The sequence below is a fragment of the Natrix helvetica genome (genome assembly GCF_964273705.1).
Source record: "Natrix helvetica genome assembly, chromosome: Z".
NCBI lineage: Eukaryota > Metazoa > Chordata > Lepidosauria > Squamata > Natricidae > Natrix > Natrix helvetica.
Window position 1 is genome coordinate 76947941 of NC_138554.1, and position 24506 is coordinate 76972446.

Genomic DNA, 24506 nt, shown 5'->3' on the forward strand with positions numbered 1-24506 from the left:
TACCCAATCTAACAACCCCAGCAACCCATTTGACAGCACCCCTAACTACCAGCGCTAAAGACACATCTTGGGCTTCCAGTATAGGGAGACACCTCATGAAAAAAATAAGGCTTCCAATATTTGAAAATACAGGCTGCGTACGCTAAACTTCGATTAAGTCTCGCGTTTGATGTAAAAGTTTTGGGAAGGGACGAACTAGCAGCAATAACGCAAGTATTTTTAATAAAGTCCGTTTCTGAGAGAGCGCCCTAAAGTACAAACAAATAGTCGCACAAATGCGCACTATTGGAAGGAGTGCTTTTCCAGTGGAGAAAGGGAAGACAAAATGCGCAAGCGCGGCAGGGAGGCGGAGCTACCCCTTAACAAGGAGGTGGTTTCTTCGACTCCCGCCTACGTCCGATTCCCTTGTTCTGAGTGTGCGCTAGCTTGGGATCGGAGAGCTCTGAAGGGTGCTCTTGCGCGTTCGGTAGTATTGAGCGGACGTTAGGGCGGGGGAAGAACGAGGTGAGGGTGCACGCAATCGCCGTGCGTCTCTTCCCCAACAGTCCCGCCTCCTCCTCCTCCATGGCCGGGAGGAAGCTGTGGGGTTGAAGCAACGACAACGCAGGCCGGAACCAGGGGGGAGGGAGCGGGGACCTCGCTTCCCCCCCCTTTCCTCCCTCTCCGTCATTTCACCTTTCCCTTCTGCAGGACTTGCTCGGCGAGAGTTGTGGAGAAGACGGTGTGGGGCCTCTTCATTCTCTTTCTTTGATTTCCACTCCAGGTTCTCGGAGGCGGTCTGTGACCTGAGAGCAACCGCCTGAAGGAAGGAGGAAATGGGTGCGGGGATCAGCACTGGTTTTCGCTGAGTGGGGTAAGGAAGTTGGGAGAAATGCCTTTTCTGTGGTGTGCATGGAATCCGGCGGTTGCCGGGGCGGCAGAAGCGGCTCAATGGACAAGGCAAGGGAAGTGAGAGTGTTCGCGCTTAGAGGACCAGGTGAATATATCCGGCCCTCCGGCTCATGCAGGCGGTACAGCAAAAGCTTGGGTGTTAATATACATGAGATCCCGCTGTGGGCAGCAGCACCCCTATTTCCTGGTATCTTCTGATGTCATACTGCGGCTAAACCCTGACACAAAGTATTTGCTCCAGAGAGAGTGACAGAGGTGATTTTCGAGATGTATGGTATGGGGTGAGAAAGGAGAGAAGCTGAATAACTTGGTTTGCCTGGCCATAGGATGACATTCTGATGGGGGATAGGTCAGGGTACCTTATTGCTTTGAAAGTGGTATCTTGATTCTGCTCTGCAAAATGCTAAATTGGCAGTGCTCACCTGAAAACCTTGCCCAGCTGCAGTTAGAATAATTCCTATTCCTATTTCCTTTTAAAAGAAAAGCAGGTAGGATAGGTTTATTTGTCAGTGGCTATGTAATGATTTTGCATGCCAAATAGGATTAAATAAAGGTATTTCCCACTCTAGGGGAAGGTGAAGATTTGTTAATTAAAAAAACAAAGTATAATTAATAAAACCACTAAACCTTGGCATAGCTACTTTTTAAATTTTGGGCCAAAAGTAATCAAACTAGTGAGAACTTAATATGCAGTGTGGTATTGGTTTATTAGATATGAGACTATTGGACAGATTATATAATGTTATGCTGGGAATAAAAAGTTCTAAATTTGCAGTACTTTTCTAGGGTAAAGGTTGTGTAATCCTAAGTATTTAGCATTACTGTTGCCCTTGCTTGTGTTTTATTAAAACAAGTGTATTAGCAGATAATAAAATTAAAAACAATGCTAACAAAGCACACAACTGAATAAAAACAACATAGCAAATGTATTTCAAAAATACAGTTAAAGAGTTTTTGATGATTAATTACTTTCTAAGCCAGGGGTCATCAACCTTTCAGACCTCAGGGATCACTAAATTCATAATTTTAAATCCTGCGGACCACTAATATGAATCCAGCACACCACTCACTGAAACGCCTGGACACCAGTGATGGGATGGGGTCCTTCAGGCACTTAGCTTGGTTGCCTGTTTAGTACTCTAGCCTCTCCCTCTCTCCCTGGAATCCAGATGCTTCAGCAAGTGGCACACAATACTTCAGCCGGGCTCCTCAAGAGACAGAGTTTGCAGGGAGCCAATCTAGCGGCTGGCTACAAGACAAACTGTCAGTGTTCCAGATAGCATCCAAAATTAAATTAGAGTCCAAGGCAATTTGCTGCTCAAAGTTCCAATTTATTAAGAGAGCCATACTGGAAGAATCTGAAGCTTCTTCAGTTTCCCCCCCAAGTTAAAGTTCATGATCTTACTCCCACACCCACAAGTCCATCACATGGTCCATTCTTCTACTTCCACTTTCGCTATAGTTTTTTTTTTTTTGTATTTTCCCACCCTTTCTTTAGAGTGTCCATCCATTCAGCCAGAGACATGGAAGAGGGAGGTTCCCTAGGCAGCTCAGGCGTGGGAACAAATTCCATGCCACTGGTAATTTGGGAAGGAGTTAATCCAGTGCTGCTGTGGACCACGTTGTTGTACGCCACTTTGGTGAACAGTAGCAAGTTCGACCAGTTGTCTTGTTAATAGTCCACATAATACAGGATGTATTGTTCCACCATCGCATTGGCCCTTTGGACCTCAGGAATTCTCTCCAGAACTTGGTGGTGAACTGAACTCCGCGGTCTGAAATGATCCTCCTGGGCACTCTTTGCAGGCAGTAAATTACAAACATTTTCACTAACTACTTTGTGGATGGTAATCCTGAGCAAGCAATGAAATGGGATTCCTTGGAAAACAAATCAATAACTGTCCAGATTACTTTATTCCCCCTGCTGTCTGGGAGCTCGACGATGAAGTCCATTACGATCTCTTCCCATGGTTGGCTAGGACTGGCCACCTGTTGTAGTAGTCCAGGGGGCTTCCCTGGTCATATTTTCATGGTCGTGCAAGTGACACAGCTTTTTACGTAATCTTCCACTTCCAATTTCATTTTTGGCCACCAAAATTGACGCCTGGCGAGGTGGAACATTTTTAGGAATCCAAAGTGGCCTAGTTTCGCATCATGGCTTTGCTGTAGAACTTACAACCTCAAACTTGCGGGAACATACAGTTTGGATCCCTTCCAGGCTAAGCTGTCTTTCATTGTCAGGATGTCCTTGCTATTGTTGAGCCACGGGTCTGCTGACAGCGCCGATTTCATCGCTGCCGTCAGCTTATCCTGGCTTCAGGTGGTGACTTGGGCCGCCTTTTGGTGGGAAGAAGAAAGGATGGGGTGGACCACTTCTTCCTTCTTACTGTTGTACTGCAGTTTTCTTGACAAGGCGTCCGCCAACAAGTTCTTTCCTGCAGAGATGTGCTTCAGTTCGAATTTGAACCTTCGGAAGCATTGTGCCTGGTGAACTTGCTTTGGAGGCAGTCTTCAAGGGCTTTTGAGAGCTTCAAAGTTTTTATGGTCGGTCCAGACCTCGAACGGCACATTCCTGCCCTTCCAGGAAATGTCTCCAAGTGAGTAGGGCCCACCTGACCGCATATGCTTCTTTCTCCCAAATGGCCCACCTCCTTTCAGTAGCGATGAGTTTTTTGGAGACGTAAGCGCATGGCAGGAAGTGCCCTTCTTTATTCTTTTGCAGTAGCACTTCCACTACCGCTACATCACTGGCATCTGTCTAGAATATGAATTGCTGTTCTGGGTCGGGGTGTTGCAGTATGGGCTTTTGGGCAAAGAGACGTTTTAATTTCTCGAATGCTTTTTGACAGTCCATTGTCTACTTTAGGGGTTGGTTTGCTTTTGGCTTTGTCGGGGAAGGCCCCATTTTTAATGGTTCAGGCAATGGGAGGGCAATCTTCGCAAAAGCTGGAATGAATTGCCTGTAGAAATTGGCAAATCTAAGAAAGCTTTATAGCTGCGGGCGAGTACTTGGAGGTTTCCAGTCTAACACAGCTTTCACTTTTCCTGGATCCATCTCTATTCTCTCGCTGGAGATGCGATAGTCAAGGAAATCTAGTGAGGTTTTGTGGAACTCACACTTCGACAACTTTGCGTATAGTTTGGCGGCTAAAAGTTTTTCTAGGACTTGTCGTACCAGCTTCACATGTTCTAGGGTTTCAGAAAAGATCAAGATGTCATCGAGATAGACGAGTACTTATGTAGCACCTCATTTATGTACCGCATGAAGACTTCAGGGGCCCCTTGTAGCCCAAATGGCATAACTTTGAATTGAAAACTGCCAAGGGAGCAGTTAAAAACAGTTCTCCATTCATCTCCCTCTCTGATTCGTATGTGGTAATATGCCTCTCTCAAGTCCAGTTTGGTGAACACCTTGCCTTTAGCAAGTGGTTCAACATATCTTTCATGAGGGGGAGGGGGTAGATATTCTTCACGCATACGGCTTTTCTTATCTCAATTCTACTATCTCTTTGGGAGTCGTGGAGTACTTTTTGGTTTTGGTAGTGTAGCCCCAGTTATGAATTTTATTGCGCAATCTATGGGCCGATGAGGGGGAAGATAGTTGCAGTCTTCCTCACTGAACACCCCTGCCAAGTCCCAATATTCTTTTGGTACTTGCTGAATCCCAGGAGGTTTTGCCTCCGCTGCAGGGGCTGCAGGCTCTGGGTGGTCTGCTTTATTAATAATAATAATAATAATAATAATAATAATAATATATTTATTTCTTAGCCGCGCCCTCTCCCGAAGGACTCGGGGCGGCGTACAACAAAACATTCGAAATAAATATGCAAACAAAACAAACATATAACAAGGTACACTAAAACATACATACATATATATAAGGAGGAGATCGATTAATAAAAACAATTAAAATACTGTATTTAAAACCCCTAGAAATTAAATGTAATTAAAAAACCCAGTTAAAAACCCGTCAGGAGCGATATGGTTAAATCAAAGTTGAGCCAGGCCAGCTGCTTGGAATAGGTGGGTCTTAAGCTTAATACGGAAGGAGCGGAGGTCAGAGGTATTCCTAATATCCGGAGGGAGGTCGTTCCACAGGGCTGGGCCCGCCACAGAGAAGGCTCTACTCCTAGGCGCCGCCCCACGACATTGTCTAGCGGACGGCACCTGGAGGAGCCCCTCTCTGTGCGAGCGAATTGGTCGCAGGGATGTATGGGGCAGAATACGATCCCGCAAGTAACTAGGTCCTAAGCCATGGAGCGCTTTAAAGATAGTTATCAAAACCTTGAAACGCACCCGATAGGTCACAGGAAGCCAGTGCAGCTCGCGCAGGAGCGGTGTCACGTGGGAGTACCTAGTACTCCCCATAATTACCCGCGCGGCTGCGTTCTGGACCAACTGCAGCCTCCGGGTGCATTTCAAGGGAAGCCCCATGTAGAGAGCGTTACAGTAGTCCAAGCGAGACGTCACCAGCGCATGAGTGACTGTGCGCAAGGCATCCCGGTCCAGTAGGGGGCGCAATTGGCGCACCAGGCGAACCTGGTGGAACGCCCCCCTTGCCACGGCTGTCACATGGTCATCCATGGACAGCCGGGCATCTAGGAGGACGCCCAAATTGCGCGCCCGCTCCACGGGGGCAAGATGGATGCCCCCAATGGCCAATGATGGAATTAATTGGCTGAACCGGGGGGCTGGTACCCACAGCCACTCCGTCTTGGAAGGGTTGAGCTTGAGTCGGTTGTCATCCATCCAGATCCGTACGGCTTCCACACACCGGGACATCACTTCGATGGCCTCGTTGGGGTGGTTCGGGGTGGAAAAGTACAGCTGAGTATCATCAGCGTACAGATGGTATCCCACCCCGAAACCACGGATGATCTCACCCAGCGGCTTCATATATGTGTTGAACAGGAGTGGCGAGAGGACCGACCCCTGTGGGTTTCATTGTCCCAGGGTGGCCCTCTGCCTGCACCGGTGGTAACGGCCCCATGCCAATAGTCAATTTCCGAACACTGTTCTCCCACTTTATTGTAGGTGTCCACTTGTCCAGCCATGCAAGTCCCAAGATAATTCCTGCATCTTTGGAGCCACAATGAATCTGAGGAACTCATAGTGGCGGCCTATCTGTAACTTTACCAATTCGGTCATTAGCATGGCTGGGGGTCCCCCAATTTGAGCATCTACCTGCTCAAACCGAATGGGATGGACTAAAGGCCTTGTGTGTATGCCTAGTTGCTCTACAATCAACATGCTGATTAAGCATCGGATGCAACCGGTATCCACGACTGCTTCAACGTCCCTCTCCATCCCTGTTTCAGGTACTTGGAGCTTGGCTTTGATGGAGAAGAGATGGACAGGTGCACTCACCATCGGGTTGTCTATGCTATTCTCCAAGGTGAAAGGGGTTTCCCCATTGGTTGGACTTTTTGTCCCCTTAGGTTGGGGATCAGCTTTCTTAGGTTATTGGCCCAGATAACTCTTTTCCGGTGGCTTCCGGGGCATTCTCATTATCGTGCTGGTGGTTGGTGCATGCATATGTGAGATTGGGGCTGGAGCCAGGTACTTTGATGCTCTGTGGCCCAGTTGACTGCAACGGTAGCAGTTTATTGCCCCCTCCCCCGAGGGAAGGAACCCAGTTGCATCTTTTAACTCAGGAGCCACCTCGTCATGGAGCTCCGCTATCTACCTTGCCGCTTCCCCCTCACTCATCCCTTCTGCTATTGTTGAGATTAATTCTCTATCAGAAGGTGGGGCAAGATCCTGTTGGGGCATTGCAGGTGGGACTGGAATCGGTGGGAGGTCCAATTCCTGGGGTTGCCCTGCCTAGTTATCTGAAATGGTGTCATCTGCTGAGGGAGGGCAGGCATCCATTGGTATCTCTCCCATCCATGACCTGGGAAGAAAGCCCACCCCAGTGGTGCTTGATTCACAGGCTGCAGCCTAACCATCGGTGGCTGGAGAGGGGGAGATGTGGCTCAAATCCCTTTCTGCTGGCTGGATTGTTTTCCCCATGTTGGTGGGGGACTCATCTGCGCTGGTGTTGGCTTCGCTGCAGCTGCAGGATAATGGGCCAATTCACTTGTCGCTGTGTGGAAGGAGTAAAGATTTCCACTCCAGTGTGTTGTAGAGCCTCTGCTAGGGAAGGAGAACGTGGGCTGAGCCAGGGTCCAACTAGGTGTCTTGAGCTAAAGCGAGGGTTGAATTCACTCATGTTCAGCTGCACAGGTTGGTCTGGGAGGCTCCAATCATTGGGTTGGCTAGTCAGTGCCTGCTTTAGTCTCTTCCAGCCATGTGTCGAAGCTGCCCTCTTGACCCCCTGCGGCTCCAACAGCAATTTCCCAGATGCCATAAATCTATAGGCTTTCTCTGGCAGTTCCAATTGTGGGGGAGGTTTAGGCCTTGCTCCTAGCTGGCGATTCCCCTCTGCAGCCCCCCCTCCCCCGGCTTTGGAATATCTGCAGATGGTCTCAGCATAGAGATGCGATCTGTCATCTGCTTCTTTCCCCCTGGCTTTCTTCTCTTTCTCCATCTTCGCTGAGATTTTGCACTGTCCCAGGTTAGGTCAGTGATGGGAGTCAGCACCCCGCCCAGCACCCCAACAGCGGTGGTAGCTGGTGAAGTATTTTAAGGGAGATTCAGGTTAATGTCAGCGTTCCAAATAGCATCCAAAATTAAATTAGAGTCCAAGGCAACGTGCTGCTCAAAGTTTCAATTTATTAAGAGAGCCATGCTGGCACATCTGTGGGAAAACCTGAATCTGAAGCTTCTTCCGTTTTCCCCCCAAGTTAAAGTTCATGATCTTGCCCCCACACCCACAAGTCCATCACATGGTCCAATCTTCCACTGCCATGCTGGCAGTTCCACTCATCCAGTTCCAGTCAAGTGCCGAGGTACCAAGACAAAGGATGACTTTGGCAATCTAGAAAGGAATTTTATTGTGGTAACATAACATTCTACTCCGTACTATCCCCCCTCCCATTTCCTCACTATAGAAACAGCATAGTAGCATAGAAGTGTGGCAGGCCAAAGATCCAAAAGGAACATGGCTGGAGGCCTGACACAAACATTCATTCTCCGCCCTATTTGAGATTCCTAGCTGCAATATACGGCAAAGCTAGGGTTGGCTCCGGCTGCTTCTCTCCACTGTAGTGCTTCGTGGATGTGGCTTACCGGCTTACATTACTTAAACATCAATAATTTTGTTTATTCAGCGTGAAATGGAAGTTATGTAGCTGTATATTCTGCAATATTTACATTTTTGGTAAACTCATTAAATGAATCCAAGCTCTGCAAGCTAAATAGGAAACCTTCGTTTTGTTTGCAAATAATAATATTAAGGATTCTAATTACCAGCAAGAATGAGTCCTTACATTTAAAGAGCACCTGTCATTTCAGATCCATCATGGCAGCGCCTGTTAGTGAGCATCCACTCACCTGCTGCCCGCCACGTCCCTCACCTTGTGTTGCTGCCGCATCACCACCCATCCCATTAAAGTGAATGGGACTGTCAGTGTGTCAACAAAGGGTCAGAGGAGGAGTTGCTGCGGGACAGAGATGACATTTGCTCTTTAAAAATGATGATTTAAATCAAGTTGATTTAAATCAAGCCTTTTTACTAGTGATTTAAATTGGCTGGATTTAAATCAAATCCACCCTCACTGTGCAGCATTTAAAATTTTTAAAGAGCAATGATTAGCAGTGCCTTAAACCAAATGATAATTTTCCACAGTGTACTACAGCTGTACGATCTTAGGAAAAGATGTAACTGGTTTAAGGGGTTGCTCTGTAATTGAGTGTGCTCCAAAGGATCTTTTTCCTTTCAGAATCTCATAGCTTCAGTTTTGTTGCTTTTATAAAAGCAGCTCAGCAATTTTCAGTCTTCCATCAGTCCTGAAAAAAGTGCTACATTTCATGAAAGTAATCCTTAAAACCATAACTTTTTTTCAGGCTTGAACAAAGTGGCTGTTTTATTCAGGAGCAAAGAAAGTCTGAATCATTTTTCTGAATCATTTGTGTAGCATGCTGAGTCAACCTTGATACTCATAGTGCCTTTGCTGCCCAGTGTCAAAACAAGTTTTAACCTGCCTTCTTGTGCCAAATAGGATGATTGAAAATGGCTATTTTGGGGATGTATGGTAAAATGCATTTATTAAAAATAAATGCGTGTCTCAGCCAAAATAACCCCAGGCTCTAGATGGAAAAATAAGGACTGATCATTTTGGCAATATAATTTTTCAACAAGTAATTATTGAGGGGGGAGTTATTATTCAAAGTGACTCCACGTAGTAGGGCTGATTATTTTAATAATGCTTCACCTTCCCAGAGCGTCATAAATGTTAATCGTGATTACATAGTGCCATGATGGTGAACCTATGGCACCAGCTGGTCTTCAGGTTTCCAGGGCTCCGGCGCACGTGAAGACCAGCTGGCCGGTGCACATGTGCATGCCAGAAATCTGAAGACCACCTGGCTGGCATGTACATGCACACCAGCCAGCTGGTCTTCGGGTTTCCAGCGCTTCGGTGCTATGGTACATGTATGCGTTCCAGTTTGGGCCCTTGGTGCTAAAAAAAGTTTGTAATCACTGACATAGGCTGTTGCAAATTTATAGTGTTATCAACAAAGGGAAATATTTGTACCTGATGGTTGGCATGAGGAGTCCTTGGTGGTCTCTGATCTTGGTTGTTTTCTTGCAAACATTTCATTACCTAAGCTAGGTAACATCAGTGCTAGTTTGGGTAATGAAACATCTACAAGAAAACAATCAAGCTTACAGAGCACCAAGGACTCCTCATTACAATATTTTCCACGGTTGCCTCTGAGTGAGCCTATTGTATATGCATTGAGCCTATTGTATATGCAAGGAGAATGGGTAGAATTAAAATAAACTCGGGCTTGATTGTCAAATCTACATTGGATTTAAATAAATTGGGATTAACTGAAGTATTAAAAAATAAGGCCATTTAAAGAATCTATGCTATCTTGAGAAAGTTCAAGTGCCTATCAGAGAATGTGATGAATAAAACAAGTTGCCAGCACATGATTCTCTTGCTCTGAATTTTCTTCTATCACTTTATTCTTAGTGTTGCTGAACCCAATTTGCCTGCTGTGACCTGAAAGCTCTCTTTACACTGTCCTCTAACAAAGTTAAAGATTTTGGAGGTCTGCTAAAATCAGTTGGTGAAGTCTGTACATTTATTTATTGATTTTTTAAAATATTTTTGTTAGCTGAAAGAATTATACATAAGCACTTCCTCTTCCATTTTTTTCTCATAACATGTAACTTATAAGGGTGGCCAAATTACTTCCAAGTAATTCAATAGGTTTTTATAACTGAGGATTGACAAAATAATTTATATTCATATTTGATTTAAAATTTCAATTATGAGCCATGGTGACCCATTGATTAGAGTGCAGTATTGCAAGGTGCTTCTGCTGACTGCCGTCTGACTGCAATTTGGCAGTTCAAATCTCACCAGGCTCAAGGTTGACTCAGCCTTCCAGCCTTCCAAGATGGGTGAAACGAGGATCCAAATTGTTGGGGCAATATGCTGATTCTGTAAGCCACTTAGAGAGGGCTATAAAGCACTGTAAAGTGTATGTCTAAATGTTATTGCTAAGTGCTATTATGTTGCAAAAGTTTTCTCATTCATTTTCAACAAAATGCTATGGGTTTATTTTACCTCTTATGATTTGGAAGTAATTTTTACATAAATAATTGATTTGCAAGTAATTTTTACATAAATAATTGCCTATCTTCATGACAGGTTGTGATTGTTTTTTTACTTGATACTCAAATGAAGGATGACTGGCAAGAGAGCCCCTCAAGGAAATAATTTCATATTCAAATTTGAAAAATATTTTCAATATCTGTGTATTTTGCTAATTATATAATATTAGATTTTGTATCTTGGAGAAAATGAATGAGAAATAAAAATGAATTATTTACACTGACTCAAATGCACTAATTAGATCCATTTCAATCTAACTTCAAATTTTGTTTTTGAATTGAATTGGCTTGGCTGTCCTTGTGAGTAGTTGTCAATTTTCATGAATATTTCAATTGATTTTGGCACTAAAATTTATGGCATCATTTGTGGTGAAGAGAGAAAAATGGGATTATCATGTTGAAATATCTTCAAACTGTTGGAAAATTTCTGCTTTGCAAACACTTAAGGGATGCCAAAAGCAGCCCTATTTGTTCTACATGCCTTTCAATATCTACTTTTATTTACTGAGAATAAAGAATAGCGATTCAGGCTAAATTTTATTTGGTATTTGATACACCATATTTTTCGGAGTATAAGACCCACCTTTTACCCTCAAAAAAGGCTGAAAATCTGGGTGCGTTTTATACACTGAATACAGCATTTTTTGCCACTCGAAACCCCGCCTCCTTCATCAAAATGGCCCTGCAGAGCCTTTAGGAGGCTTATAGAGTGTTCCTAAGGGCTGGGCAAAATGAGCAAAGAACAGACATTTTTTTGCTCAATTTCGCCCCCCTCCCAGCCCCCAGGAGCACTCTAAGCCTCCTAAAGGCTATGCATACCCTTTTTTTAAACCAAAAATGGGCCCATTTTTTGTTCGTTTTTGCCCCTCCCAGGAGCACTCTACAAGCCTCCTAAAGGCTATTCATGTCCTTTTAAAAAAAGGCATATTTTTGCGAAAAACTGGCCATTTTGGGGAGGTCTGCAGAGTGCAAAAACTTTTTTTTTAATTTGCCTCTTCAAAATTTTGTTATGTCTTACAGTCCGGTGCGTCTTATACTCCAAAAAATATGGTACCTATATGTTGTAAACCATAGATATATCCTAGCAGGTTCTAGAGAAGGCAGGCATGATACACTTTTTTTTACAATAGATAGATTATATTTTGCAAGGAATATTGATGATGATATTTTAATGTGATTCTGAATCACTGAAATGTAGTCCTTCCTCAGTTAAAATTTTTGAATATTAAATGTGAGACTAGACAGCTTTCCATTTTATGATTTTAGATTAATATTTGATTCTAAATTAAATGATCTCTCTTTTGAAGTTTGTGATCAATTTACATTTTTTAAAAAATAACCTTAAATCAGTGTTTAAAAATATTTTTCCAGTGAAATTAAAGGAAATACTGATTGCTTTTATATACTATGTACTGCTTATTTAGTATCTCAATTGTAGTTGTCCATGTTCCTAATGAATTGATCTTGAGAAAGTATTGACCTCCCTCTGCTCCTGTTCGTCATAAAACAAACAGATAATTGTAGAAAGTAGTATACCAGACACTATTTCAGGCAAAGTCATAATTGATTGGCTTAGAAAAAAAATATCTGACATGATTTTTTTCCCCTTTCTAGTTGCAAGTCATTGTTAAGAGATGGTTCAAGAAAATCTACCTCACAAATTCCGTTTGTTTGCCCATGTGCTGCATCATTGGAGATCTCAACAGGAACTTGTCAGTTATTTTTGAAAGTCTCAGGAGAACATATGGACGTCAGGTCGATGTATTACACTCTAGGAATGGGCCAAAATATGAAGCATTCTCAATTCAGCAGGCCAGTCTATTACCCATAAGGGTGTTAAGAAAGCTTAACAACACTTCAAACAGTACTCTCTAGAATTCTTAATTATTCAGGAAAGGTAGCTTGATCTCTTCTGAAATCAACTGACTTTCTCTAATCTTGTCTTGGAGATATTAAATGGAATGCAGTCATGTCTACCCATGAAGGAATACAGATCAACACTGACTATGCTGTCGCTTTGTTAGAACAGTTAAAATCATTCTATGAACAGCAATTGCTAACTGACATTGTTTTAATTGTCGAGGGCACTGAATTCCCATGTCATAAGATGGTTCTTGCTACGTGCAGCTCTTACTTCAGGTACGTATTGATAGTAATGCTATTTTTTTCCAAGAAATATATATCCAATATATATCTGAATAATATAATTTATTAAGTGCATTCTACCACTAACTTGAAATAGATGAAGAATTAAATTATTAAACAGTTTAAATTCAAGTTAATAAATATGGAGAATTGAACTAATAATGCATGTTAAAGTGTTTCAGGGTTATTCACAACGTGGAAGATAAAAATGGACATCAAATACACGAGGTTTATTTGAACATAGTCATATACTGAGGGAGGAGTAGGCAAATTTTTGGAATACCTGTGCATCCTTGGAATTTCAAAGCATCTTATACATCCTCTCAGAAAAAAATTGGTGACATTGCAGCCAACAATTTCTCAAATTTGTCCATTATGTTACCTATCTTTCCAGCTCAAGTTTACTCTTTTTATTGGGCAAATGAAATGTGTATAAATACAGCAATCCTCACCGACTCAAGTTTGATTCAGCCTTCCATCCTTCCGAAGTCGGTAAAATAAGGACCTAGGATCCAATATGCTGACTCTGTAAACTGCTTAGAGCTGTAAAGCTTTATGAAGTGATATATGTCTAAGTGCTATTGCTATTCTCTAGTAACATATTTAATAATGCTTTTTCTTTGTCATGTAAAATTATAATTTAGTAGTAGGTTTTGGAGTTCTCTAGAATCTCTTGAGATGGCATACAATTATAGGGCATTGTTTGTGTTATAAATGAAGAAGGCAGTAGTGTTTAACTAAAAGAAATCTCAAAATGGTAAACCTTAAATCTATAGACAAATTGAAGTGGAAAATCTATATTGACTAGGGATAAAATGTTTTAGAAGTACAGTTGATCAGTAGAAACAATTATCAAGCCAATTCTAAGGTTGAAAACAAACAGACTTGACTACAGATTCCCTTATTTGAACTAGAATGGGATACCATTAATACAATGTAAAACATTTATATCCATGAATTGTGAAGATTAGTATTCTCCAAAGTATATTAATAGCAATAGCAATATCATTTAGTCTTGCCTACTGCTCCATAGTGCTTTATAGCTTTCTTTGGGCAGTTTACAATGTAAACATTATTTGCATTTTGCCCCAACAATCTGTGTCCTGATTTTACCGACCTCAGAAGGATGGAAGATTGATCCAGCCTTGAGTCTCCCACCATGATCAAACTCCAGGCTGTGGGCAGAGTTTGCCTGCAATACTGCATTCTAACCCCATCACCATTTAAAAGGACATTCTGCATACCCTGAGATTATATAATATATAGTTAGGAGATGGTGCTTAAAGCTTATCCACCTGCATGCCTAATAATGTTTTTTTATAAAAAAAAATTCCAAAACAAACACAATACATCCTTCTTTACATACTGTAGAAAGTGTTATCAGTTGGTTACAAAAAGGCTTACGTGAATCTCTTCCACAGTCAACAAACATAATTCATATTAACTCAAGTATTTTAACTCAGATATTTATACATGTTACCATCATCATACCTCCATTTTCATTTGACTATAATTTAAACGTCCATCATAAAATATACCAAGATTTAATACATAACCACATACTGGCATTTCATTTACTATTTCTATTGAGATCGCACGTCGTTTCGTCGCGACTTCAGCTCCTCCTCCGCTGCATGCTTAGTAATTTTGTATAATATTTTGTACCAACATAGGCCCTCCTTCCACTCATAGGGAACTGTAAAAGATAACTGTAAAGTTACTTGATAAACTTTGTTATGAAATAGCTGCAGTGGCTAAAGGCTAAAGTTTGGTCCATATATTCTGCATTGATTTGCAAGATATGGGATAGAATGTTTTTCTTCTATGGCTTGCTTCCTTGTAGTGGAAACTAGGCAAAGTATTTCTGGTACCTTTTTTTTCCAGACAGATTTTTAGTTTATTCAAAGAACGTTAAAATATAAACTGCCGAAATATTTAAAAGAATAAAAACCACAATAAATAAAACACTGAAAAGCAAAAGTATGTTAAAAATAAGAAAAGACTAACACGTATTTTTCCTAGTTGAGTGCTGATTAATATAATACATCAATGTTAGTTTCCCACCCTATTCAAAAGAATTTTCAACTGTTAAACTACTAATCTATTGTCAGATTGTTAGCCAGTCATCTGTATACTATACTAATAACAAAATGGTTAACAGGGAAAACAATCTATTTTATAAAATTATAACCTAATAAAAATTATTAACAATAAAAGAAAAACAGGATTGAAATTCCAAAAACCTCTGTTAAAAAACTATTATTGTAATCAACTTGTAGAAAATTTACCATGCCTTTAATCTCAAATTGTCTCAAATAATAACTTTAATCGGTCCCGGATCAAATATCCACATGTGTTTCTTTATACCCTCTTTTTTCTGATTGAATACAGTAAGTCCAATCTCCAAAGCCAATGTATCTCCCCCCCCCCCCAAGAAACCCAGATAAGATTATTCCTCAATTAAATATAATACATCAATTTCCCATTCTTCTTCAAACTCCTTTTAAAAAACCCTTTTGCCACTCTCGTGCCACCCAGAGAGTTCTGGGCTATTATATAAAAGAACAGTGTTGAGGTTCAGGAAGGTGTATGAAGTCGACTGTTATTTCTAAGTCTATATTTCTTCCTGACCGGTTTACTGCTGGAAAAGGTTTTCCATAGTCTGTGTTGCTGCTGAGTCTATTATTTCTTGCCCCAAGGCTGCTACTTTTAAAACAAGTTCTTTTTGTGGGTTTAAAGTAGGGTCGGTTTCTTCAGAATGCTTTCCACAATCTTTATGAGTTCATCAAAACATTCAGAAAAAAGATCAGCTAAAGATTATATGTACTACAGTCTCTGTCTCCCTTTCCCTGTGTCAGCCTCTTCCTTCTCTTTGTAATTGTTGCTCAATAGAGTGGATATATAGAACAGGTAACAAGCAAAGAAAATTGCAAAGATATTTTCTGCCTATTTTGGTCCCAAAACTTTTTCAGGTTAATAAAATACAAATCCAGAGACCTGTGCCATGTTTTTTATGGAAAAGCAAAAATTGATAACAGCGATCAAATAAAAAAAGAAAGCCAAAAAAACCAAACCCAGATGGAATCCAGCAGGGGTTGAAATAAATCAGCATTCAGCCAACCAATTAACCTTTAAAGATAACAAAGATTTTCACAAATGTGAAGTTAAAAATCCCAGACATGCTTAAGAAAACATTATGCTGGTATAATGAGATGTAAAAAAGACCATTGATTTTCCGGCTCTTCCTCAAGGAGCTGCAGTCATCAAGATTATCCCTTCTGGATGGGTCCACATCCATTCAAAAATCATCTTCGATCATTCCTAAGTGGCCACATTCCAATCCAGGAGGCAAGACTGCCAAAAAATCAGCTCTGGCAGCAAACACAGAAGATCATAAGTAATAGAAAGAAAGCTGTTACTGTTCAGCAGCCATCTTGGGAAGGAGTCAGCAGACACCAGCTTTCTAAACAAAAGCTAGAAATATATGAACTAATATGAACAGAATTGAACAGCTCTTTATATAGGTAGTCTTTGACGTATGAATACAAAGAAGCCCAAAATTTCTGTTACTAAGTAAGGCAATTTGGTAAGTGAATTTTGCCTAATTTTACTACCTTTCTTGGCAAAATTGTTAAGTGAATCACTGCAGTTAAGTTAATAGCATGGTTATTAAGTGAATCTGGCTTTCTCATTGACTTTCATTGACCTCAGAAGGTCGAAAAAGGTGATCACGTGATCTTGAAACTGCAACCATCATAAGTATGAGTCAGTTTCCAAGCTTCTGAATTTTGATCACATGACTTTGTGATGCAATGATCGTAAGTGTGAAAAATGATCATGAGTTACTTTTTTTCAATGCTGTTGTAACTTTGAACAGTCACTAAATGAACTGTTATAAATTGAGGACTACCTGTAATTAATTTTTGATATTCCAGGGAAAACAATAGAAACATTTTTCTATTTTAGCACTGAAAATAGTGTGTAGTGTTGAATGCTAACATTTCTAAACCAGAGTGAAAACGGGTGGTATATGGATATTATAGTGACTTTCTAAAGTATGATTACTTTTAATGAGACAGTACAACTTGGAATATACATTTTGAATTCTGCAAGATATTCATTATGTTGAATGCTAGCCCCATCAGGCAATTGTTTGGAGCAATTAGATAGGAATTAGTGATGGTTACAATATTTTTTTTTTTTATCATCCAGGGCAATGTTTATGAGCGGGTTGAGTGAAAGCAAACAGACACATATTCATCTGAGGAATGTGGATGCAGTCACTTTTCAGATTATAATAACATATGCTTATACGGGTAATTTAGCAATAAATGACACAACAGTTGAACAGCTTTATGAAACAGCATGTTTCCTACAGGTAAGATTGTTTTATACTAACTTTTCTAAGACATGTTTTCCTAAGTTATATCTTTAATAACTTTGTATACTGTACTTAACAATAAAGTAACCTGAAAGATCAGTAGGAAAAAATGGAAACATCTTGAAATTCCAACTACTAACCTTTTGTTTAAACAAATAATTATTGTGCAGTTTTAGATGCCCATGACTCACAGTAAAATGTCATGACATCTTTTCTCCTGTTCATATGGAGATAATAGAAAAATATTACTTACTGAGATGTTAATAGTCTTTTCAATAATAAAAATGCATAGTGAAAAATACCTTGGTTGGTACAGAAATTCATTGTGATCAGCTAAAATTTCATAAAAGAGTAGACATTTTTGTATTAATTTCAATAGTTTGAGTAAAGATAAGAACTCTAAAGTTCACTTTCTTCGAAAGAGATTTTTAGAATGTGCAGAAATTTGTATGAAATTTTTTTCTTTTAAAGCAGCTGTGTGGTTTTCCAGGCTTCATTGTTTTCCCATCAAAGCAAAGTGAACATGCACATATCTGTATGCAGATCAGGAGCAGCATCTGCACAGTCATATTCACTAGAACAGTGGAAGGCATTCACTGAAGTGAAGTCAGACTTTAAAAAGCACAACTGGGATATATTGAAGCACATCTCAAAGTGTAAAAACAACTATGTTCTTCAGTAATCTCAATATAGTTTCTTTGAAGGTTTCCTCTGGTTGTTCAGTGGGACTGGAAGTACCATATTTTTTGGACTATAAGAACCACCCCCCAAAAGTGGGTGGAAATGTGTGTGCATCTTATAGAGCAAATGTTGCTGAAGCCCCACCCCCTGCCGGCACCCACTCGCTGGCTTCTGCCTCCCAATAATTTGCCTCCTTGCAACAAACAGCCTGGTCAGTTTCAGCGTAGCCTGATTTAGCACAAGCAGCTGATTGGCAGTTGGATTTGCCTCCGGAATACCATCGATCATCTGTTCCAGGCTGTGGGGATCACTGGCGCACATCGCCACTGGCACCTATCACCTCTGCTACCTATTGCTGCCTCCACGCTCCCCATATTTGGCCCGTTCCAAGCGATGGGGATAGGTGGCGATGGCGGCAATCCTCGCCACCTGGAACGGGCTGAAAACAGGACACGTGGAGGCTGAACATGAGATGGGGGAGGCTGAAAATGGGAGGCACAGAGGCTGAAAATGGAGGGTTTGAAGGTGGCAATAGGTGGCAGCAGCGCCGATGGGCAGCAGCGATCCCCACAGCCTGGAAAAGCTCATCAGTGATATTCCGAGAGGCAAATCCAACTGCCAATCAGCTACTCGTGCTAAATCAGACTGTGCTGAAGCTGACCAGGTTGTTTGCTGTTTGCTGCAAGGAGGCAAATTGTTGGGAGGCACCCTGTTTTCCTCCCCAAAAGCTAGGTGCATCTAATAGTCCAGAGCGTCTTATAGTCTGAAAAATATGGTAAATCATTATATAGACATGAGCACAGATCTCCTGTAACAGTTCAAGAAAAGATGTTTTGCTTGTATTTCACAATATACTTTGTGAAGTTTCTTTTACATACTTTGAATAGTATTATTACTTTTAGTAATCAATTTGGTCTCAGAAGAAAATTTTGATAGTTTCTCTTCTTTCCGTAATCTGCTAGCAGTCAACAGTCCTAGATTAATATGTAACATCCAATATTTTGGCATATATCAGAATAGAAATTAGGGAAGATTTCTTTCCATTTTTTTCATCATTAACCACAAGTATGAAGATAATGAAAATGTTTTGATCACTTCTCATGTATATATTTTTTTAATTGCAGGTCGATGACGTGTTACATCAGTGTAGGGAATATTTAATTAAAAAAATTAATGCTGAAAACTGTGTGCGGCTTTTGAGTTTTGCTGATCTTTTTAGCTGTGAGGAGTTAAAACAGAGTGCTAAAAGAATGGTAGAACACAAGTTTACAGTTGTATACCATCAAGAGGCTTTTATGCAGCTCTCACATGATCTGTTGATAGATATTTTGAGCAGTGATAATTTAAATGTGGAAAAAGAAGAGACAGTTCGTGAAGCTGCTATGTTGTGGCTGGAGTATAATACAGAATCCCGATCACAGTATTTGTCATCAGTTCTTAGCCAAATAAGAATTGATGCACTTTCTGAAGTTACACAACGAGCTTGGTTTCAAGGCTTACCACCAAATGATAAATCAGTAGTGGTTCAAGGGTTGTATAAATCTATGCCGAAGTTTTTTAAACCAAGACTTGGAATGACTAAAGAGGAGATGATGATCTTCATTGAAGCTGCTGCTGAAAGTCCTGGTAATCTTTACTCTTCAGTATGTTACAGCCCACAGGCCGAGAAAGTTTACAAACTCTGCAGTCCTCCTGCTGATCTCCATAAAGTTGGGACACTTGTAACTCCTGATAATGATATTTATATAGCAGGTGGGCAAATCCCACTGAAAAGTACAAAAATCAACTACGGTAAAACTAGCAAATTTCAATTTGCCTTCCGTACTGTGAATTGTTTCTACTGGTTTGATGCCCAGCAAAATACATGGTTTCCAAAGAGTCCAATGCTATTTGTTCGTATAAAGCCATCTCTTGTTTTCTGTGAAGGCCTTATCTATGCAATTGGTGGAGACAGTGTTGGTGGAGAACTTGACAGAAGAACTGTAGAAAGATATGATACTGAGAAAGATGAATGGACCATGGTAAGCCCTCTGCCCTGTGCTTGGCAGTGGAGTACAGCCGTTGCTGTTCATAATTGCATTTATGTAATGGCACACAACTTGATGTATTGTTACTTCCCCAGATCAGATGCTTGGGTTGAAATGGCTACAAGACAAACTAATAGATGCTTTGCTTCAGCTGCTGCTTTTGGGGATAAAATATTTTATATTGGAGGCTTGCATGTTGGTGGCAATCTTGGTATAGGATTACGTCCTCGGAGTGTAACTGGACCTTCCCTAGCAGTGGAAGTTTATGATGTGAATAAAAATGAATGGCAAATGACAGCCAAAATTCCTGCCAAGCGGTATTCTGATCCCTGTGTCAGAGCTGTTGTGATTTCTAACACATTGTGTATCTTTGTACGAGAAACGCATATGCATGAAAGAGCCAAATATGCTACATACCAATATGACATAGAACTTGATCGTTGGTTCTTGCAACAGGATATATCTGAGCGGGTACTCTGGGATTTGGGAAAAGATTTCAGATGCACTGTGGGAAAACTATATCCATCTTGTCTTGAAGAGTCCACATGGAAACCTCCATCATACCTAGTTTTTCCTTATACAGATGATGAGTTTGAAATAGAGGAGGATGTTCCATTGCCACCTGTATAGCTCCCTTATTCAGATTCTGCATGCCTATAACTAATGAACATTGTATTTGAGAGACTAGAGCTGCAAAATGAAATATTAAAGTTGTCTTGTATGTATGCCCTAATTTTTTTGTGGCCATTGAGTTTAAATCAACAAAAATTATTACTAGATATGCTTTCATAATCTCAGTCCCTCTGATAGTTGATGGAAAATCTCTCTCTCTCCTTCTCCCTCCCTCCTTCCCTCTCTCTCTCTCTCTCTCACACACACACACGTGTGTGTGTATGATCATATATGTATCATGATTAGATGTATTATCTATATATTTCAAGCTTAAATCCTCTGCTTATTGTCTGAATTTTTAGTCCTGTGAAATAGTGAGTTCTGGAACTTTTCACAAAGCAGCTTCTATTTCTAGAATGTTATATTAATTGCTCAAAATACCTTTGTTATATTTAAATGAGTTCTGGAAATATCTGTATGGCTAGTTATATAAATTGTGTAGCTGAATGAAATGTGCTGCACTCAATACACACAGCTGTATTGGTGTAATAATACCATGTAAAAGAATAAAATCCCATGGATCTACCTGTGGTAGGAAGGGTAGATCTTCCATTTTATGGTAATATGCAGGGCAAAATGACTGCAGGTTCAGTCGAGTTAGATGATGCTGATGACTAGGTGCATGTATTTTCACTAACATACCTGTTTATTTAGAATACAGGTCTTCCGAGCAGCTGGTAGTTTACCAGGTGTGAACTGACATTGCTGGGCTTGCAGTAAGAATTGCTAGCCCTTCGTAGTGCGGGTCTCTGGAGCTTTTGATCAGTAAATAACTCTTATGTTCTGTATTTTGGAAACATTGGCTCATTAATATTAGTTCCTGCTACTTATTTTCCCCTACCCCAGTATAAACAAAAGTATAGTGTGAATTAACCACGTCTTTATTTTTGTTAATTTATATTACTGTAGTATGTCTTTGTAAAATAAGCTTATATTGTTTGTCTCTTATTTTTTCCTGTGGGGTTGGGGAGAGAACTTTTGTTCAGGAATATTTTGTGCAGAGGAGTGATTGTCTGATGCTGCTCTGGCATTAATCCCAGGAACCACTAGCAGAAGTAAGGCACCACCAATCTCACATGAGACCAGATACTTCATGATGGATCATACCAGCATGTTCAGCTGCATTATGTTCTGGCACTGTATTTTGAATGATATTAATTTATTAAAAAGAATCAGTTTGTTCTTTCCCCCACTCACATGTCTGTATTTGTCTGGTGTTATTGAAGTATGATTAAAACAACAGTTTTTAAAATTGCTGTTTAAAATATAAATACTTACAGTAGTAGATTCAGGAGTTCAGAAAAATCTGAAAAAGATATGAGCATGTGACTTCTATTATTTCTTTCTGTTTGGAGGTAAACAAATGTTTGAAAACAGAAGAAAAATAAAATGTGATAAAAGTCGTATATGTTAAAGACCATGCAGTCTTTTAACACATAGGCCTTCTTCATAGACAGTATTCACAGTCTTCTTATTACACAAAGTCACACTAATGTAAATATACTCAAGCAGTAAACTGAATCTTTCTGTTTGCCTCCAGCCATTTATTTTTATCCTCTGGGATTTCTTACACCTGGTTTTTGCTTTTTCTAACCAAAAACTATATTTTCCTTAATCTTCAGAATATATCTTTTTTACTTTGTGGTAAAATAATCTCTACAAACTAGAAAACTGACATTCAGCCCAACTCATAGAAATTATATGATTGTTACCAGCCAATTTTGACAATGGAATAAGCAGCATTCAGAACCTATCTTTCTTATTTTTCTGAGTCAGTTACTCTTCAAGAGTTTATTAAAAACTTTCTAGTTTTGAAATTATCCATTTTGGTTAGGATAGAATGTTGTAGCAAAACCTTCAGAGTTTTATGATTAAATATACCACTAATTAACTAGCAAACTTTTTCATGACCATTGAATAGATGTCAGTTTGTGATAAGCCAATCTGCTTGAAAAATAAAAACCAAACAAACCCAACTAAAGAGATTTAGATTAAAAAGAGGAATGGCAGAAGTTACAATATATGGCCACAGAAATTTGTGTATAAAGTAGGTATCTTATACTTGAGCATGTTGGTGTTGGATTAGAATAGTTCCCTTTAAGAAACATTTGATTTAACATATAAAATGCTGCTGATTTTTTTTGTTTTTTAATTTGGGCTCCTTTTGTCCCTGTAAAAATGTAAATATAACATTGTTTGTGGAAAGGGAGGCTAATCTGAACTCAAATTCACAAGAAGGCATTGTGTGTGTGTGTGTGTGTGTGTGTGTGTCTCAGCTAGCCATACCCTTACTGGGATTTGAAAATCCCAGTAAGGGTATGGCTAGCTGATGAGAGCTAATTAGCTCGAAATAGATCTATCCTAGTCTCCCTTTATTTATTTATCAGTACAATTACAACACAAATATAAAAAGGCAACAGTAAAAATAAAAATATGGTTTTCTGCCTGCATGGTCTTTGTGATAAGCCGAAGGACAGAAAGAGGGAGTAGTGACCTTCCTCCCATATTTAGTCATACCAGGGGTTGTAACACAAATACACACACACACACACACACACACACACACATTATATATATATAAAATCTTAAATTTAAAAGAAGACACATAACATCTAATATTCTGAGAAAAACTGCAGTTTGTGTAATAGTTTGTCAATTTTCATAAAGAAAATTTGTAAAAAAATCTTTTTAAAAGAGTTTGTTAAGCCACACTTCATTTTTGCTGTTAAAATTATCACTTTTTTCCACCAAAATCAGAATAGATTCTTGAATAAGGTAGGTCAGAAAATATATTTGGGCAAGGCTTTCAGAAAGTTTTACAAAGAACCACAGAGCTCTATGACAACTTCATAGGATTTTGTAAGAGACTACTATGACAAGGATGCTGCTGATTTTCTTTCATTAGAACTTTGGCTCTTGATCAGGGATTATAGTTTTTTTTTTAAACCCACCAGGTTCCTCAGATTAAAAAATAGGAACCATCTTTGGTAGGAAGGTAACAGCGTTCCGTGCGCCTTTGGTGTTTAGTTATGCCAGCCACGAAACCTTGGAGACAAGAATGACTAGCACATATGTGTGAGGGGAACCTTTACCTAAAGCATTTTCAGCTGTTCACTTTTTTCTATTTTTTGTTATCTTCATAACACAAATTTCAAACTTTATCAGGTCACAAGCTTTTAGTGCTATTAATAATTCCTCTCATGAAATCTGCTCCTAATGTTTCTACATATCAAAAATAACTAGGTTTTTACTGAAATCTATGTACCATATTTTGTTACAGTATATTATCCAAATGACATGTTTTCAGATACCATAAAAATAATACTTTATTTTGTTAGGCTAATATAAGTATATACATTAATAGACTTTCTTGATCACAAGTAAATTCTTTGTTCATTCAATATACATCAGTTCTTTTAGATCTGATAATGGGCGTTGGTCCTTACCTGATACCCTCATTTTCTGGTAGAGACAGCAGCCAGACTGGGTATGCTCCATCAACCAATTGGACGGAGTCTACACTTATGATGTCATCGGGCCCTTGTGGCTCCGCCCCAGTTTCAGATGAAGGAAAACTGTAGACTTAAGTGAGAATTGTGAGCAAAAAGTGAAAGTCCATAGTCACTATCTCTCTCTCCTCCACACAAGGAATCCCCCCGCGTGACCCATACCAGGGCGGAGATGGCTGCTGTCTCTACCAGAAAATGAGCATATCAGGTAAGGACTAACACCCATTTTCCTGTTATCGTACAGACAGCAGCCAGACTGGGATGTACCAAAGACTGGGCTGTCCACTAGGTTGGGAAATTGTAAAAAAGGTCCGTTAGGGCACAAGCACTTGTTGCAGCACCCTGTGCCCAAAGGCTGTGTCAGCCGACGCATACTTGTCCAACTTGTAATGAGGCATGAAGACTGGGAGGTGCCCAGGTGGCTGCCTGGCAAACTTCTTCCAAGGTAGCTTGAGTGGACCAAGCTGCAG

General features: G+C 40.1%; 1 protein-coding gene across 7 annotated transcripts; it reads left to right on the plus strand.

Moving 5' to 3' along the window:
- The first annotated feature begins 395 nt into the window (after positions 1 to 395).
- On the plus strand, positions 396 to 21679 carry KBTBD2 (kelch repeat and BTB domain containing 2). Of its 7 annotated transcripts, XM_081932159.1 has the most exons (6): positions 396 to 504; positions 764 to 853; positions 9975 to 10053; positions 12236 to 12760; positions 16979 to 17144; positions 18953 to 21679. In XM_081932159.1, the coding sequence occupies exons 4-6, from the start codon at positions 12591 to 12593 to the stop codon at positions 20483 to 20485; spliced, it is 1869 nt and encodes a 622-aa protein (XP_081788285.1). In that variant the 5' UTR covers positions 396 to 504; positions 764 to 853; positions 9975 to 10053; positions 12236 to 12590; the 3' UTR covers positions 20486 to 21679. The 7 variants fall into 7 exon arrangements, with proteins under 7 accessions (XP_081788285.1, XP_081788283.1, XP_081788284.1 ...); XM_081932157.1 differs by lacking the exon at positions 9975 to 10053; XM_081932158.1 differs by lacking the exon at positions 396 to 504 and having other exon boundaries at positions 538 to 853; positions 9975 to 10076.
- Positions 21680 to 24506: the final 2827 nt, after the last annotated feature.

Bases quoted from the DNA above. Each gene is read 5' to 3' on its own strand.
- KBTBD2 (XM_081932159.1), top strand. From the start codon at position 12,591: ATGTCTACCCATGAAGGAATACAGATCAACACTGACTATGCTGTCGCT. The intron at 12,761-16,978 runs GTACGTATTGAT...TTTATCATCCAG, and splicing joins ACGTGCAGCTCTTACTTCAG to GGCAATGTTTATGAGCGGGT. The intron at 17,145-18,952 runs GTAAGATTGTTT...TTTTAATTGCAG, and splicing joins AAACAGCATGTTTCCTACAG to GTCGATGACGTGTTACATCA.